The following is an 18909-nucleotide window of genomic DNA, read 5'->3' on the forward strand; positions in this document are numbered from 1 at the left end:
TTTTATGAACATAAGTAAAATCCTGTGTACAGAACTTGGTAAATTTATAGGTTTTTACGAAAATTGTAAATAAAATCCTGAGTACAGAATTCGGTAAACTGACAAGTTTTTATGAACATTATAAGTAAAATCCTGTGTACAGAATTCGGTAAATTAATAGGTTTTTACGAACATTGTAAGTAAAATCCTGTGCACAGAACTAGGTAAACTAACAAGTTTTTAAACATTACAAGTAAATTTCTATGCACAGAACTAGATAAACTAGAGAGTTTTTGTGAACATTATCAGCAAAATCCTGTGTACACAACTAAGTAAACTAACAAGTTTTTAAACATTATAAGTAAATTTCTATGCACAGAACTAGATAAACTAGTGGGTTTTTGTGAGCATTATCAGCAAAATCCTGTGTACAGAACTAAGTAAACTAACAGGTTTTTAAACATTATAAGTAAATTTCTATGCACAGAACTAGATAAACTAGAGAGTTTTTGTGAACATTATCAGCAAAATCCTGTGTACACAACTAAGTAAACTAACAGGTTTTTAAACATTATAAGTAAATTTCTATGCACAGAACTAGATAAACTAGAGGGTTTTTGTGAACATTATCAGCAAAATCCTGTGTACACAACTAAGTAAACTAACAAGTTTTTAAACATTATGAGTAAATTTCTATGCACAGAACTAGATAAACTAGAGGATTTTTGTGAACATTATCAGCAAAATTCTGTGTACACAACTAAGTAAACTAACAAGTTTTTAAACATTATAAGTAAATTTCTATGCACAGAACTAGATGAACTAGAGGGTTTTGTGAACATTATCAGCAAAATCCTGTGTACACAACTAAGTAAACTAACAAGTTTTAAACATTATAAGTAAATTTCTATGCACAGAACTAGATAAACTAGAGGGTTTTGTGAACATTATCAGCAAAATCCTGTGTACACAACTAAGTAAACTAACAAGTTTTTAAACATTATAAGTAAATTTCTATGCACAGAACTAGATAAACTAGAGGGTTTTTGTGAACATTATCAGCAAAATCCTGTGTACACAACTAAGTAAACTAACAAGTTTTTAAACATTATAAGTAAATTTCTATGCACAGAACTAGATAAACTAGTGGGTTTTTGTGAGCATTATCAGCAAAATCCTGTGTACAGAACTAAGTAAACTAACAGGTTTTTAAACATTATAAGTAAATTTCTATGCACAGAACTAGATAAACTAGAGGGGTTTTGTGAACATTATCAGCAAAATCCTGTGTACACAACTAAGTAAACTAACAGGTTTTAAACATTATAAGTAAATTTCTATGCACAGAACTAGATAAACTAGAGGGTTTTGTGAACATTATCAGCAAAATCCTGTGTACACAACTAAGTAAACTAACAAGTTTTAAACATTATAAGTAAATTTCTATGCACAGAACTAGATAAACTAGTGGGTTTTTGTGAGCATTATCAGCAAAATCCTGTGTACAGAACTAAGTAAACTAACAGGTTTTTAAACATTATAAGTAAATTTCTATGCACAGAACTAGATAAACTAGAGGGTTTTTGTGAACATTATCAGCAAAATCCTGTGTACACAACTAAGTAAACTAACAAGTTTTTAAACATTATAAGTAAATTTCTATGCACAGAACTAGATAAACTAGAGGGTTTTTGTGAACATTATCAGCAAAATCCTGTGTACACAACTAAGTAAACTAACAAGTTTTTAAACATTATAAGTAAATTTCTATGCACAGAACTAGATAAACTAGAGGGTTTTGTGAACATTATCAGCAAAATCCTGTGTACACAACTAAGTAAACTAAGAGGTTTTAAACATTATAAGTAAATTTCTATGCACAGAACTAGATAAACTAGAGGGTTTTTTGTGAACATTATCAGCAAAATCCTGTGTACACAACTAAGTAAACTAACAACTTTTAAACATTATAAGTAAATTTCTATGCACAGAACTAGATAAACTAGAGGGTTTTTGTGAACATTATCAGCAAAATCCTGTGTACACAACTAAGTAAACTAACAGGTTTTTAAACATTATAAGTAAAATACTGTGTACAGAACTAGGTAAACTAATAGGTTTTTGTGAATATTGGAAGTATAATCATGTGTATGAAACAAGAAAAGCATGTAAAAATTCAAACCATGATTAACATCTCTGGGTAATTTTTTCATATGTTTATAATAGTCTTTGCAATGGTCCATCATGTTTTTGAAAATGATATACACTTTTGTTATTTTGTGAAAAAGTTGCTTCCCACTTGATGTGATTATGAATACATTTGTTCCACTGAACGACAAAATGTTTCCAAAAGGTTGGTAGTGTGTGTATGAAAGTGTGAAATAACACTTTGTGATTCTGTTTGTATTTAGTAATTATATATATTATATGTAACATATATTTTAAACCATTACAGTTTATAGAAATGTATGAATCCATAACACAACAGTAAACAAAAACTTCTTATAATACTTGCAGTGTAATTGTTCAATACAAATTAAATGACAACTGGTCAGTTGTAAGTTGGATAAAAATCTGTTTATAACTTCACTACAGATATAAACACATATACGCTACTCTAGTGAGTCATTGCTGGAAAATGAACATGCAAACAACCACCAATTATGATTGTTCAACCAGTTTTCACATGAGAACATCATAATACTACAAAGAAAACAATGTATACACCTTTCAAATAGAACTGATAAATCGGTAATAAATCTAGCAAAATAAATCCATGTGTCACATTTAATGGCACACTGGGAATAACAATAATACTGGAAAAACATCTGGAAGAAGTCTCAATCACCTGACAAGCTAACAGCAGTTTGAAATGTTATGAAAAACTTTTAAAATCTTGTAGAAGCAATATGTACATGTTAGACAGTGATAACAACACAATTCTTAATACAAGAACTTGAAATGTATATATATATACACAACATTTGCTGATTATACATATAAACAAACAGAAATTGCACGTTCACCAGGCCTTTGTACACAACACGATCAATGCCAATAGCACATCGACTAATTAAATCAGAGAAAATAGCACATACAACCTCTAAAGTATTTAGAAGGATATGTTTCAAGAATTTATTTACAACAGGAATTTTCTTTCTTTGGTTTTAATTATTAATAGTTTCCAGTTTCATAGTTTGAATTATCTTTACAGTTTTAACGTCAGATTGAGATTTTAATCTTATAATAAAACTGTCTTCCAAACTTATAAAAATTGTATACATCTTTTGATTTTAATTACACTTCCAAATAAACATTAACAGCTGTGCTGAAAAATAAAAATACAACACAGTTATTTAACTTTTACTATGAAGACTCAGTTTTAGTATAAAACTCCAAACTTAATTGAAAACAAAAATAGATTTATATCTTATGCGAGTTTTAACTAGAAGACAATATTTCTACAGCATTATGACACATTCTTTACCAGTCATATTTCACAATAAATGTGTTGTACATAAAACAGAAATTCAAAGATTAAATTAGAAATGAACACAAAACATTTATTTTGTATTTGATGAACTTGTAGTATAAAAATGGATCACTTTCTAGAAACAGGTTTTAACGATCCACACAAAATATACAAATGGAAATTTGTAAGCGTGTGAGTAAAGCTAAGTTATACTTCTAAACGAAGGAAAGGAGAAATAAAAAACAGTTACAAAGTTAATTGTGTATTTTGTGTGGGTGTATCATGTTTACAAGATTAATATTAGATGTAATGTGTATTTCATGTGGGTGTATCATGTTTACAAGATTGATATTAGATATAATGTGTATTTCATGTTTACAAGATTAATATTAGATGTAATGTGTATTTTGTGTGGGTGTACCATGTTTACAAGATTAATATTAAATATAGTGTGTATTTTGTGTAGGTGTATCATGTTTACAAGATTAATATTAGATGTAATGTGTATTTCATGTGGGTGTGTCATGTTTACAAGATTGATATTAGATATAATGTGTATTTCATGTTTACAAGATTAATATTAGATGTAATGTGTATTTTGTGTGGGTGTATCATGTTTACAAGATTAATATTAGCTATAGTGTGTATTTTGTGAGTGTATCATGTTTACAACAAACAAACAAACTAAAGAAAGACACTACAATTTAGACACAAGTATGTAAAATATGCTAAGTCAGTCATTTTATTTTATAAAGCTTTGTAAATTTCTTTATTAAATATTTTGGTTCTATAATAACTAGCATGGAATAATATATTAATAATAACATCTAAGATAATTTACATTATTTCCACAGAATTAAAATCCTCAACTTAAAACATGGGTTTATATTAAACATATCTCTTTTTCTCAAATAACGCACAGCAATAATTCTATACCCACAGTTATTTTCATGTGGTAACTTAAAGTGGAGCATTATGGTTTTGTTCTGTATTGTAAAACAAACTGTTTTTATAATACTATGTGATAATGAAAGGTAAAGCCTATGTCATGTATTTTAACTTTTAACCATGTACATTCGTTACATATTATTCCTTTAAGCAAATCTTTACCGATTACTAAATTAAATCAAATTGAAACAAGCATCAAGGTATAAAATGATCTGGGGAATTAGAAACAAACTATATCCAAAACAAAAAGGAAAAAAGTAGACAAAAATATGTGTTATTAGTATGCGAATTACTAGCCTTCTGATCCGAGGTAAAAGTAATAACATTGGTAATATATCCAACTAACTACACCGTGTTACTGTTCACATAAAGCAAAATCCTTCATTAACCACCTAATGGTTCTGTTTCTAATACTATGCTTTAACTCCTAGATAGATTTATAAGACTACAATAATCTTCATAAGCCAAACAATGATAATTTTGTAATTCTGAATATTAAACTTTTATTAGCTTTTGAAAAATAAAGTTTATTCATAAATCATGCTTCAATATAATTATTCTCAAAATCAAGGATGGACCACACACAAACACTGCCAGATTAATAAAAAACTGCTATATTTTTCTTCAATGGTGAGTACTAGAAAATTTATGTCCTCAAGTGGAGTTAGCTGAAGCAGCCTTAGTTAATACACTCAAAGTGACAAAACTTTAGAGGTTTATCTCATTAAAGTTTTAATGTTCAGACTACAACCACTTAAGATAAAATATAAAAAATATACAGAAAATACAGAATTTCTTCACAGTTTATTGGCTCCATCAGTTGTTACAGATATGATAAATATAGTGTTGAAACCTGTCCATATAAATCTTCACATTCCTCTATATGACTGAAAACACTGAAGTCAAATTTACAATAAGTGCAGTTTTGTGTTAATATATAACACCACACTTAACAAAAACTGTATGGTAACAAACTGGAGCCTGAACCACGACACTCATGTTTTAACAAGAAACCCAACTGTATGGTAACAAACTGGAGCCTGAACCACGACACTTATGTTTTAACAAGAAACCCAACTGTATGGTAACAAACTGGAGCCTGAACCACGACACTCATGTTTTAACAAGAAACCCAACTGTATGGTAACAAACTGGAGCCTGAACCACGACACTCATGTTTTAACAAGAAACCCAACTGTATGGTAACAAACTGGAGCCTGAACCACGACACTCATGTTTTAACAAGAAACTCAACTGTATGGTAACAAACTGGAGCCTGAACCACGACACTCATGTTTTAACAAGAAACCCAACTGTATGGTAATAAACTGGAGCCTGAACCACGACACTCATGTTTTAACAAGAAACCCAACTGTATGGTAACAAACTGGAGCCTGAACCACGACACTTATGTTTTAACAAGAAACTCAACTGTATGGTAACAAACTGGAGCCTGAACCACGACACTCATGTTTTAACAAGAAACCCAACTGTATGGTAACAAACTGGAGCCTGAACCACGACACTTATGTTTTAACAAGAAACCCCAGTTTCACCTTCATAGCTCATCACACATATTATTGTTAAGAAAGCTAAAAATTATCTCTTCCTCACAAAATGACTAATTTACATGATTGTATGAGTAGAACACAATTTACACTTGTGAAACAGTTTTAATAACAACATAATTTGACTGTCTGTGAAACAGTTTTAATAACAACATAATTTGACTGTCAAAAGTATTTTAATACAATTAACTTACCAAGAGTTAGAAAAAGTATACAAATATCTAATAGAATAGTTTTAAAATAGCTTTACTTCAATGACAAATAGATCAAATAGTTATTTTTAAGCCTTTTGAAGACTAATAAATATAAAGAAACACTAAATAAAACATTATCATAAATGCTGCATACAACTTAAACAACACGTTAATTAGATTGTTAAACATACACAATAAAAGTGCACTGTTGCATTTTAAATTGTTCACATGGATACATGAACTCCCCCCCCCAAAAAACACTGGTACCCAAGCCACAACTGATGCATATATTACAAATAAAAGACAATTTCCAACAACTCCCTTTTAAACTCTGAGCATCTCCTTACCATAATATTATACAAATAATATAAGAACTTTCACCACATGATCCATTTCTATACACTTAAATCATTATATAAAATTGTATTTTTTGCACTAAACCGAAATATGCAACAATTCATTTAAGTTTAATTATAAACAAACTATTTTCAAATGTAGCTTCATACAGTTTTTATTAATAAAACTAAAAAATAGAAAATTTTTATGTCACAAAAACAATCAGAAGCTCTTACTTGCATAATCTATAAACAAGTTTAACCTATCTAATACAACAGCTCTCTAGACTTCTATTGTTTCAAAAATAGTTTACAACGGGTATGACTTTATGGTGTCATAACTTTCCACCTGAACATGTTAAAGATTTTGTTTTCATATGTTATTCCAGTAACAATATGGTTATGACAAGCTAAACACTAAAACAGTTAACTTCCGAACTTGAAATTAGAATATCCCTTGAGAAGATATTCTTCAGTGACATTTCTAAAACAACAGAACCTAGTGCTCAGCTAATTCAACTTCAATAAAGCTAATCATCCAGAAAGAAATTGAAGAAAACAGTTCGTGTTAAAATCACAGAGAGGTAAAATAAGTTAAAGTAATTTCTTTTGGCTTTAAAAAATAAATTGTAACAATTCTTCTGAACATATCCATCCTGATTTTAAAAGTAATTATGAAAAAAACTTTAGAACATAGTGGGAGAAAAAGCAGACTGCAATTCATGTACCTTCAGTTATATTTTTCACTGACAACATTATTTTAAAAACGACAAACAACTGAAAACTGTGAGAAGAAATTATTGTTTAACATCAGAAAAAAAGTTCAAAATATTATTTTCAAAATTATATTAATGACGTTTTATTACAATGAATGCCAATTTAAGTGCAGTTCCTATCAGTCTAATACTGTAGCTTTGTCAGCAGTACCAACATTTAATGGAAGACTGAAAATGACAATTTACAGTTTTATATACACACACTAAGTGTCACTCATGCACTTAAGGCATGATAACTTGCTTTAAAAACAAACACTTTAAAAGTACAATCATTTAATAAAATGATATATCTTGTTGCTTCTAGGCTCTTTATTCAGTTAATCCTTTAGAAACAACCATGATTCTATTCTTAAAATACTCCATTCCATTTTATATAAAAGCAAATAAATAGTTCAACTGGAAATCTTGCCAAACATTTATGGCAAGCATTCTCTGTTCAACTCACAGGATAAGGTTATGGCTTATATTCTTAGGCAAAGTGGTAAAACTGATAGAAACTATTATATCCCAAACCTTCCCACAGATGGCACTGAATGCTATGAATGCTCAAGTCTGAAAGTTTCCTCAGTAACTGGGTCACTTATTACACAAATATCAGGGTCCATGAGTATCTGCAATCCATCAAAATCAATGGGTTCCAGTCCAGCACGTAACACGTCATCTGAAGTGATAAAGTCTGTGCCAAAGAAGCCAGACACACTGGCCATGGCCGAACCGATATCTTTAACAAAGTCTTGCATCAACAGGGGTTCATCAGCACCTGGACCTGAGAAATAAATATAACTTTAAATTGTGAATTTAGAGAAAACTCCATCCTGTTTACAAGCTGTGTAGATGATTTGCTAACATAACCAGGAAGGTATTGGTTCACTTGATAATATCCCCAGTATATAGTTAACTATTTTGCTTATCCTTAGGCATTGTTTTTAGTACAAGAATTACTCACAGGTTTATCTAGTATGGACTAATGAACAGAACAGTATGACACAATTTCTAACAATCCCTTTTTTAAATCTAATGTCCTTCTCCTAAAAACAATGATAAATAAAATTATTCTAAATGGATTTAGTCACAAATTAATTATTTAAGCATGTTGTTAGTAAGGTTGTGTAGCAATATTATTTTTAATTAATTTCACCACAGGAATCCAATAATTTAAAAACAACTTCATTAAGTGTTTATAATTCTAATGTATAATATAATATTGTACAATATTGTACATATTGTACCCAATTTTTAACATTTTGTAAGCCTACAGACTTACTGCTTATTCTTTTTCCTTGGAAATACATTTTAAATACAACTCAAGACAGCTTAATGCTATAACTTCAAAATAAAAATAATGCATGGATATCAGCTCCAAATGTGTACAAAGCAATTACACAAAGATTATTTGTACTACACTTTAACCACATCAAAGGAAGAACCAATGTTTTCAATCATCCCTTTCTCTCAAAGTTTATTTGTACATGTATAAAGCATCTCATTCATCAGTCACTGTAACATGAAATGTAAACTACTCATAAATGAACACCGACTTGAATGTTCACCATAAACAAAAATGGCAGACAGCCACTGATGCCTGGAATACGAGTAACAGTTAGATACAGTATTACAGAATCCTCAACTACCCCTATGAAGGACACCTAACACTTACCAAGATACCGTCCTAACCATAGCTACAACCACGAAAGACACAACTGACAGAACACAAAAAAACAATTAAGAACTTAAATAAGGTCAGTATTCTGGGAAAATATAAAACCAACTATAATACAGAAAAAAAATGCCTTAAGGGAATTAAAAAACAACATCGAAACAAATCTACCAGAGAAAAAATGCTAATGCCACTACAATTACAATAAGCTCCGTTCTAATTTAATATGTCCAATAAACAAAGACCAAAAAATAACCCAACAGCTAGCAAAGACAAAACAGAAACTCCAGAACGAAGTCAGAACAGAACTACACCACACACAACTATGGTTTACTTAAAACTCACAAGAAGGAAAATAGCTCTATCCTGAAGTTAACTGCACAAATAATTTACCATGTCACTTCTGAGATAAGTATTTATTGAATATAAAATCAGGAAAACATATTTATATATTTACAGCTCAGTTAACAATGTACAGATTATATAAACAACAACAGCTTTACAAAACACAATGATTACCATCGACATATCCAGCCTCTTCAATAGCATAACAAACTTGTAACATATTCTCTACCAGCAACTTTAAAACTACAATAATCTCAAGATATGCACCCAACTGACAGCTTTGAAAGTTCTGTATCAACACAACTTACTTACAACATGAAAATACATATCACCAATAAGAAGGCCTAGCAAAATGTTCACAGCACAAAGGGACATCAACATAGAATGTTTTAAAGACACCAGTACCAGCTGAGATATGTTGACATTATATTAATCACATAAAACCACATACTACAGTTAAGATTCTAGAATTGAAAAACTGCATTAAATAATCAAGCATGGAAATAAACGCTTTCACACCAATATATGATTTACCACAATATGAAGTTTATACATCATAGAGTTTACACAGACAACCCATAGATACCAGAAAATGTCTTGGCCACGGATGAAACTAGTGCAACAAGGGGAAATAACAGTCTTAAAAAACAACAGAGCTCACTGTACATGGGGTAAGTTCAACAGACCAACCAGGATGTTGGTCATAAATGTAAGTTTATTCAACATAACTATATGAAATGTAGAAAGATTTTAGTAAAACATACAAATTTGTTGTAAACAAAAGTCATATGCATCCAAACAGTATCTGTACATAAGATGTCTGTGATTATTAATAACATTAGATTAACTTAGAACTCACAGCACTAGGTGGTGTTCACATGAAGAATACAAAATATACTTTTGTCCATCGTATAATCTCCACATTGTACTTGTATAATCTCTAGACTTCTGACACATTGTACTTGTATAATCTCTAGACTTCTGACACATTGTACTTGTATAATCTCTAGACTTCTGACACATTGTACTTGTATAATCTCTAGACTTCTGACACATTGTACTTGTATAATCTCTAGACTTCTGACACATTGTACTTGTATAATCTCTAGACTTCTGACACATTGTACTTGTATAATCTCTAGACTTCTGACACATTGTACTTGTATAATCTCTAGACTTCTGACACATTGTACTTGTATAATCTCTAGACTTCTGACACATTGTACTTGTATAATCTCTAGACTTCTGACACATTGTACTTGTATAATCTCTAGACTTCTGACACATTGTACTTGTATAATCTCTAGACTTCTGACACATTGTACTTGTATAATCTCTAGACTTCTGACACATTGTACTTGTATAATTTCTAGACTTCTGACACGTTGTACTTGTATAATCTCTAGACTTCTGACACGTTGTACTTGTATAATCTCTAGACTTCTGACACGTTGTACTTGTATAATCTCTAGACTTCTGACACGTTGTACTTGTATAATCTCTAGACTTCTGACACGTTGTACTTGTATAATCTCTAGACTTCTGACACGTTGTACTTGTATAATCTCTAGACTTCTGACACATTGTACTTGTATAATCTCTAGACTTCTGACACATTGTACTTGTATAATCTCTAGACTTCTGACACATTGTACTTGTATAATCTCTAGACTTCTGACACATTGTACTTGTATAATCTCTAGACTTCTGACACATTGTACTTGTATAATCTCTAGACTTCTGACACATTGTACTTGTATAATCTCTAGACTTCTGACACATTGTACTTGTATAATCTCTAGACTTCTGACACATTGTACTTGTATAATCTCTAGACTTCTGACACATTGTACTTGTATAATCTCTAGACTTCTGACACATTGTACTTGTATAATCTCTAGACTTCTGACACATTGTACTTGTATAATCTCTAGACTTCTGACACATTGTACTTGTATAATCTCTAGACTTCTGACACATTGTACTTGTATAATCTCTAGACTTTATTTCACTATCCCAGTAAACTTCATTTGGTATTTACTCTCTTTTACCATGTAAATCAATAAAATGTAGGGTAAAATTAATATTCAATAAGTCATCAAATACCATGTTTAATAACACTGTACAAAAGGTCATAACATCAGCACTTTGACCCCAAAAAGTAAACACTGGTTGATAAAGAAGATTAACTCTAATAATATGCAAAAAATATTAGACATAGATATTTATAATTCTCTTTATTAAAGGGCTGATAACATACTGAAAGATACATAAATGCCAAAATCAGAACAGTATTCTAAAGATGTATTCACAATAGAAAGCAAAAACATCATTTATGAATGTGACTCTATAGAATGAAGCAGAACAGCAAATGTTACCATAATGAACAGACAAAACTCAGCAGTACTGATCTATCCATTGTGCCAGAGAACAATACTGTGTAGTGAAGTGGAACAACATGAAAGTCATAGAATATAACACAGGAAAATAAAATTATGAACCATTCTACATCAAACTCAACTGAAAACACACTCACTCAACACAGGATGATAGCCAGCCAAACCTCAACACTGTCTCTTGAAGGCATTTAAATAGTTACTTGGTTCAGGTGCTAATGAAGTAACCCCAATACATGTGGGTACCAAATCCCAGCCACTAATACCAGAATGTCCCTGAAGATAGCAGCCAAAATGAAGCATACAAAGTTAGTTAGCAATCAGTATCATGTAATAAGAAATTCAGTGAACTCAGGCAACTATCTGTGACAGCAACTTTGATAACTCCAACACTGCTCTTAGTACTTATGATATAAACATAGGCTTACCTGTCAAAATAATGGTTGGTGTTTGAGGTGTCTGGGGTGAGTACGAAGGTGGAGAATAAAGGTTAGGCTCTGATCCTTTAGAAGGTATCCCATAATACATCAAACTGACATCAACACCATCCTGAGGCATCGACAGGGGTTGTGTCTGGACGTTAGAGTAATGATATCCATTTCCTTCAGATGTGCCCAACTCCACTGATACCTGTGGCCTCGATCCATTTTCAGTATCACGATTTAAATGATGTACATTAGGTAATGATATATTACTACTGGATACTGGACCACTACTGTCAGGTAAGTGCTATACACAGACACACAGAAAAAAAAAAAGAAAGATACACAAATTACAAACTAATATGTGAAGTAACATTCAATGGATTTCCAAATTACTCTTTCATAAAGAATCAACAATCACATCAAGCTGAATTACACTTACCTAAAGATACTGTAATACGGTTAAGTGCAATAATATGTACACACAGACTTGCATATGTATACAAAATTACTTCAGTGTGGTAAACGACTTAATTTGTGCCCCTCAGTGGCTCAGCGGTATGTCTGCAGACTTACAGCGCTAAAAACTGGGTTTTCAATACCAGTGGTGGGCAGAGCACAGACAGCCCATTGTGTAGCTTTGTGCTTAATTCAAAACAACAACAACTTAATTTGCTCCAGACAACCACCATTTGTAACTAAGATTACTTATGTTTACACTGCAGAAAGAATTTTTTGTTTCACACATTATGTATGTTCTGTACTATGACTGTTGTATATGCATTATAAAAGGTACTAAAATTAGTTCTAAAGCTCAAAAATTAAAAAACAAAGCATATAAAATGGAATATATATACACAGTACAATAAACTTGGCTTTACACAGGGATATATCTTTATAATGCAACAGGTTTAGTCCTACCTCTAAAGGACCAAGTATGTATATATATACAGCTAGAGAGAGAAAAGATGAATCCTTATTGTACCAGACAAATAACTCTAACTCTGAAGAACTAAATATACCCACATATATGCCTAAAAGTCAGAATATATCCTTATAGAGCAACACATTTGGTCCCACCTCTAAAGGACCAAGTACATATACAGAGATGCCAACTATTTCAAATGACTGAGAGTAATGATTGTAGACAGAGCCCTTTCACAGTTTTAGCCCTTTTAGATTTGCCAGAAACAAGACAATCTGGTGAATAAGGCCTCTTTTTTTCCATCTTGTGAACGATCACATTGGTGTTTCTATGCCGCTTAGAAAACAAGAAATACCCATCTATGCGAGCACTGATTGGCTGACAAGCATTGATGATGTAACTATGGATTCCCCCACGTACCCAGTATGGAGAAGCACTGCACTCAAACTATTGGTAGACGTCGGAGATACAAATATTTTTTATTATTTCAAGCACAAACATGATTATTGCATGTAGCCATTTGGACTATGTCTTTTATTTATTATCAAAATTTATTTGTATCTCACTATAAATTTTCTTTAACCCCTTTCAAGCCCTGGGGTAACAATTTATCACTTTATTGTATAGGCCTATATAATATATAATAATTTGGGAGTTGCAACAAGTCGTAATATTTGTCTGTATGAGTGTATAGTCGTAATGTATACACCAAAATCGTAATGATTACGCTCAAATTATTATGGTTGGTATCTCTGCATATATACATACATGTAATTAACTCAATAATTATCAATTTCAGTTATTGCTAATAGGCAATTGAATTCAGTATTATTAGACAATAAAGAATCAACAATCATTCAACACATTTCTGTCACTGGTTAGTCATCTATGATCATAACAGATTAAAGTTTGTGGTAATAGCACCCAATAAGCATTGTGGACATGCCATCTATCAAGCAAGATCCAAAACTCCAATTTTAATGAAGTTACCAACCATGGAAAATCAAAACATGTGAGAAGAGGCGAGTGCTTTAACCCAGAATGTCTCACCTCCTGAGTGCTTTAACCCAGAATGTCCCACCTCCTGAGTGCTTTAACCCAGAATGTCTCACCTCCTGAGTGCTTTAACCCAGAATGTCTCACCTCCTGAGTGCTTTAACCCAGAATGTCTCACCTCCTGAGTGCTTTAACCCAGAATGTCTCACCTCCTGCTACCTTTCTCTGTTGCAGCTAGATGTGGAAGAGCTGTTATCCTTAAAGTTAAGTTTTAAAACTACAAACAGAAACACACAAAATTTCTACCACATACAACTTCCAACTAGGACCCATATAAAGATCATAAAAAATGAAAGCAAGAAAGTGTGCTTATAAATTGTTGAAGATTTATTCAAATATAGTACAGGAAATTTGAGGCAGGCCCAGCTAGATGAAGATGGTCATTCCATTCTTAATAATATATTAATATGAATAAAAAACTAAATTATTCACCCTTGATAAACTAACAACCTCTCATTGAGGGAGATTTACATAATTGAACATTTATTTAAAATAAATTTATATTTCTTATAAAAAATAGTAAAAAAAATGTTAGTTGAAGATCTCTGTATCCATTATTTTTGGTTTGTTTATGAATAAAGAAATATTATCCATAAAAGAGTTCTTACCATTACATACCATTAAAAACCTTTTCAGTTTTGATACAATAACCCCTTTAAACAATACGTTCAGAATAAAACTATGGGGGTAGGTAATCCAAGGATGGAAAAAATAAATATCCTTCTTTGCATAAAAATGATCAACTGGACTCTACCTTATACAAAAAAAAACATTCTATGTCTAGATAATTAACATAAGAATAATTATATCCATTTTATACAAAGAGAGAGAGAAATGACTACTTGTGTGAACATGAAAAACAGAACAATTTCCACCTATGCAATCCTTATTAAACCCATTCGCTCAAAGTACTACTAAGGTTTGTTCTTATGTTGAAAATTAATTTCTAACAAAGCATAATTAAAGTTATAAATGTAACTTACTGCTTACAAATACAGTTCTCTTCAGTTGCAGCAATAAACAGCAGTTACCTTAATTTTATAGATACATAGCTATTAAAAATACCTTACCTTCTAAAGACAAAATTATATACAAAGAAACAATAATTTTTACAGCTCTGCAATCAGAGTGAGTATCTATATAATTAAGAGCTGACACCTTTATCTCAGCCCAAAACACACACTTGTCAACTATAAACATGGCAGTTGCCACTCCTTGCAACCATCCATTTCAGTATGTGTTTTAGCACACCAACCAGCTTTAAGATAAGAAAATTATCAACATAACACATACTGGCCTCTTTTATCTTCTTTTTTTTCCCATCATTGTTGATATAACTTCAGCAACCAGCAGTGTTAAACTTCATATTACTCTTACAGTGGAATGAAGAATTTCCCCAAACTCAGCTTTCAACCTGTGTGATGTTTCACACTGGATAAAAGATTGTGCTGACTTGTGATATTTTTATCATTATCTAAAAAAAGCAGAAACACTGTTTAGAAATGTCTGTGTGAACCATTACTAAGTTTTGAACTACAGGGATAGTGGCTAATACTACCTACCAACAGAGGGATAGCAGCTGGACAACAGTACTGCTCACCAACAGAGGACAGCAGCTGGACAACAGTACTACCTATCAACAGAGAGACAGCAGCTGGACAGCAGTACTACCTATCAACAGAAGGACAGCAGCTGGACAACAGTAGTACCTATCAACAGAGGGACAGCAGTCAGACAACAGTACTACCTATCAACAGAGGGACAGCAGCTGGACAACAGTACTACCTATCAACAGAGAGACAGCAATCAGACAACAGTACTACCTATCAACAGAGGGACAGCAGCTGGACAACAGTACTGCCTAACAACTCTTAGACTACTCTAATCAAACAGTGGAACCATCACTCTTTATTACCCACAGTACTAAATTACAGAGGGTCACTTTATAATAATAGCACATGAGCTATGGACCACTGGTTTTACTGTCTGGCATATCAACCATAAAACTATGTCTGGCTAAACAGATAAGTAAATCTGAACTTCTACTGATACATCTATTTATCCTAATATCCACTCTCATTACCATATACAAAAGAGACACTTATAATTCAGGTGAACAAGATTACTTCAACAAAACATTTAAACTTCTGTTGAAGAGGTAAGGTAACTTATATAGATATAACTTGGGCCAAATATAAGTAAAAAATGACATCATTTATTGCCTATAAAACCCTTCTTCATGCTGTTATCAGATACCTTTAGACACTTTTATGCACATCCTACAGAACTAACTCACTGTGATGTATCCTTGAAGGAAACAAAAAACTAAATTACAATTTAGGATATGTATAAGAAAGGCTACATAACATATCTATAGCAAAATATACACAGAATTGTAATCAAATTATTATACAGTTTCTCAAATATAGAATATTGTTAAATAACAGAACAGTCATAACAACAGTAGCAAGTAACTCTGAGTTTGGGATATTTCAGTATCTACAAACTAAATTTCTGTCCAACTTAACAGAATAAACAACAGATATACAAAATGTGAAATAAAACAAGCAAATGTATCTCAAGTTCAGGAACTGAGCCAGGAATGCAACTGTTCAGTACTTCCGACATCGAAATTTAAAAAAAACGTACACAGAACATAACTGGTAGGATCTATCATTGAAGGTTGTTATACAAAAAAAAACGTACACAGAACATAACTGGTAGGATCTATCATTGAAGGTTGTTATACAAATACAACATACAAAAGACCCAAGACCTACCTCTCAAAGCTGACATAAAATTGCTGAGTACTCTTAACTCTGAAAGGCAGTGTAAAGATAGGGTACAACAGGGTTAGCCATAACTCTTCAAAACAGATTATAAATATAATATTCAATATGATTAGTACACTGATATACCCATACACTACAAGTGGATAAACACTGATATAACTACACACTACATGTGCGTAAACACTAATAGAACTATACACTATATGTGGGTAAACACTAATAGAACTATACACTATAAGTGGATAAACACTGATATGACTATACACTATAAGTGGATAAACACTAATATGACTATACACTATAAGTGGATAAACACCGATATGACTATACACTACAAGTGGATAAACACTGATATAACTACACACTACATGTGGGTAAACACTAATATGACTATACACTACAAGTAAATAAACATTATTCCTTAACAATATCACTGACAGACATTCCAAGTTTAAAACTGGTCGTCTGGCACCAGTCTTCTCAAATTCAGCACCTGTCACATGTCAGATGGTAAAATTTATAGCTATTATCTACTGTTGTTTTTTATTTGTTTCTGAATTTCATCCAAAGATACACAACAGCTATCTGCACTAGCCATCCCTAATTTAGCAGTGTAAGAAAGATACACAAGGGCTATCTGCACTGTCCATCCCTAATTTAGCAGTGTAAGAAAGATACACAAGGGCTATCTGCACTGTCCATCCCTAATTTAGCAGTGTAAGAAAGATACACAAGAGCTATCTGCACTGGCCATCCCTAATTTAGCAGTGTAAGAAAGATACACAAGGGCTATCTGCACTGGCCATCCCTAATTTAGCAGTGTAAGAAAGATACACAAGGGCTATCTGCACTGGCCATCCCTAATTTAGCAGTGTAAGAAAGATACACAAGGGCTATCTGCACTGGCCATCCCTAATTTAGCAGTGTAAGAAAGATACACAAGGGCTATCTGCACTGGCCATCCCTAATTTAGCAGTGTAAGAAAGATACACAAGGGCTATCTGCACTGTCCATCCCTAATTTAGCAGTGTAAGAAAGATACACAAGGGCTATCTGCACTGTCCATCCCTAATTTAGCAGTGTAAGAAAGATACACAAGGGCTATCTGCACTGGCCATCCCTAATTTAGCAGTGTAAGAAAGATACACAAGGGCTATCTGCACTGGCCATCCCTAATTTAGCAGTGTAAGAAAGATACACAAGGGCTATCTGCACTGGCCATCCCTAATTTAGCAGTGTAAGAAAGATACACAAGGGCTATCTGCACTGGCCATCCCTAATTTAGCAGTGTAAGAAAGATACACAAGGGCTATCTGCACTGGCCATCCCTAATTTAGCAGTGTAAGAAAGATACACAAGGGCTATCTGTGCTAGCCATCCCTAATTTAGCAGTGTAAGAAAGATACACAAGGGCTATCTGTGCTAGCCATCCCTAATTTAGCAGTGTAAGAAAGATACACAAGGGCTATCTGTGCTAGCCATCCCTAATTTAGCAGTGTAAGAAAGATACACAAGGGCTATCTGCACTGGCCATCCCTAATTTAGCAGTGTAAGAAAGATACACAAGGGCTATCTGCACTGTCCATCCCTAATTTAGCAGTGTAAGAAAGATACACAAGGGCTATCTGCACTATCCATCCCTAATTTAGCAGTGTAAGAAAGATACACAAGGGCTACCTGCACTATCCATCCCTAATTTAGCAGTGTAAGAAAGATACACAAGGGCTACCTGCACTATCCATCCCTAATTTAGCAGTGTAAGAAAGATACACAAGGGCTATCTGTGCTAGCCATCCCTAATTTAGCAGTGTAAGAAAGATACACAAGGGCTATCTGCACTAGCCATCCCTAATTTAGCAGTGTAAGAAAGATACACAAGGGCTATCTGCACTGTCCATCCCTAATTTAGCTGTGTAAGAAAGATACACAAGAGCTACCTGCACTATCCATCCATAATTTAGCAGTGTAAGAAAGATACACAAGGGCTACCTGCACTATCCATCCCTAATTTAGCAGTGTAAGAAAGATACACAAGGGCTACCTG

At 32.5% G+C, this 18909-nt stretch overlaps 1 protein-coding gene across 3 annotated transcripts in view; it reads right to left on the minus strand.

The window, feature by feature from the left end:
- Nucleotides 1–2534: 2534 nt before the first annotated feature.
- The window catches only part of LOC143237545 (CREB-regulated transcription coactivator 1-like), a 60931-nt gene continuing 44556 nt past the window's right edge, over nucleotides 2535–18909 (minus strand). For all 3 annotated transcript variants that reach the window (XM_076476941.1, XM_076476940.1, XM_076476942.1), the window contains exons 12-13: nucleotides 12099–12399; nucleotides 2535–8038 (exon numbers count right to left, since the gene is read on the minus strand). In XM_076476941.1, the coding sequence (XP_076333056.1) occupies nucleotides 7809–8038; nucleotides 12099–12399 (531 nt within the window). In that variant the 3' untranslated portion in view covers nucleotides 2535–7808. The remainder of the gene's footprint in view (nucleotides 8039–12098; nucleotides 12400–18909) is intronic.

The sequence above is a fragment of the Tachypleus tridentatus genome, chromosome 13 (assembly GCF_004210375.1).
Source record: "Tachypleus tridentatus isolate NWPU-2018 chromosome 13, ASM421037v1, whole genome shotgun sequence".
Lineage (NCBI taxonomy): Eukaryota > Metazoa > Arthropoda > Merostomata > Xiphosura > Limulidae > Tachypleus > Tachypleus tridentatus.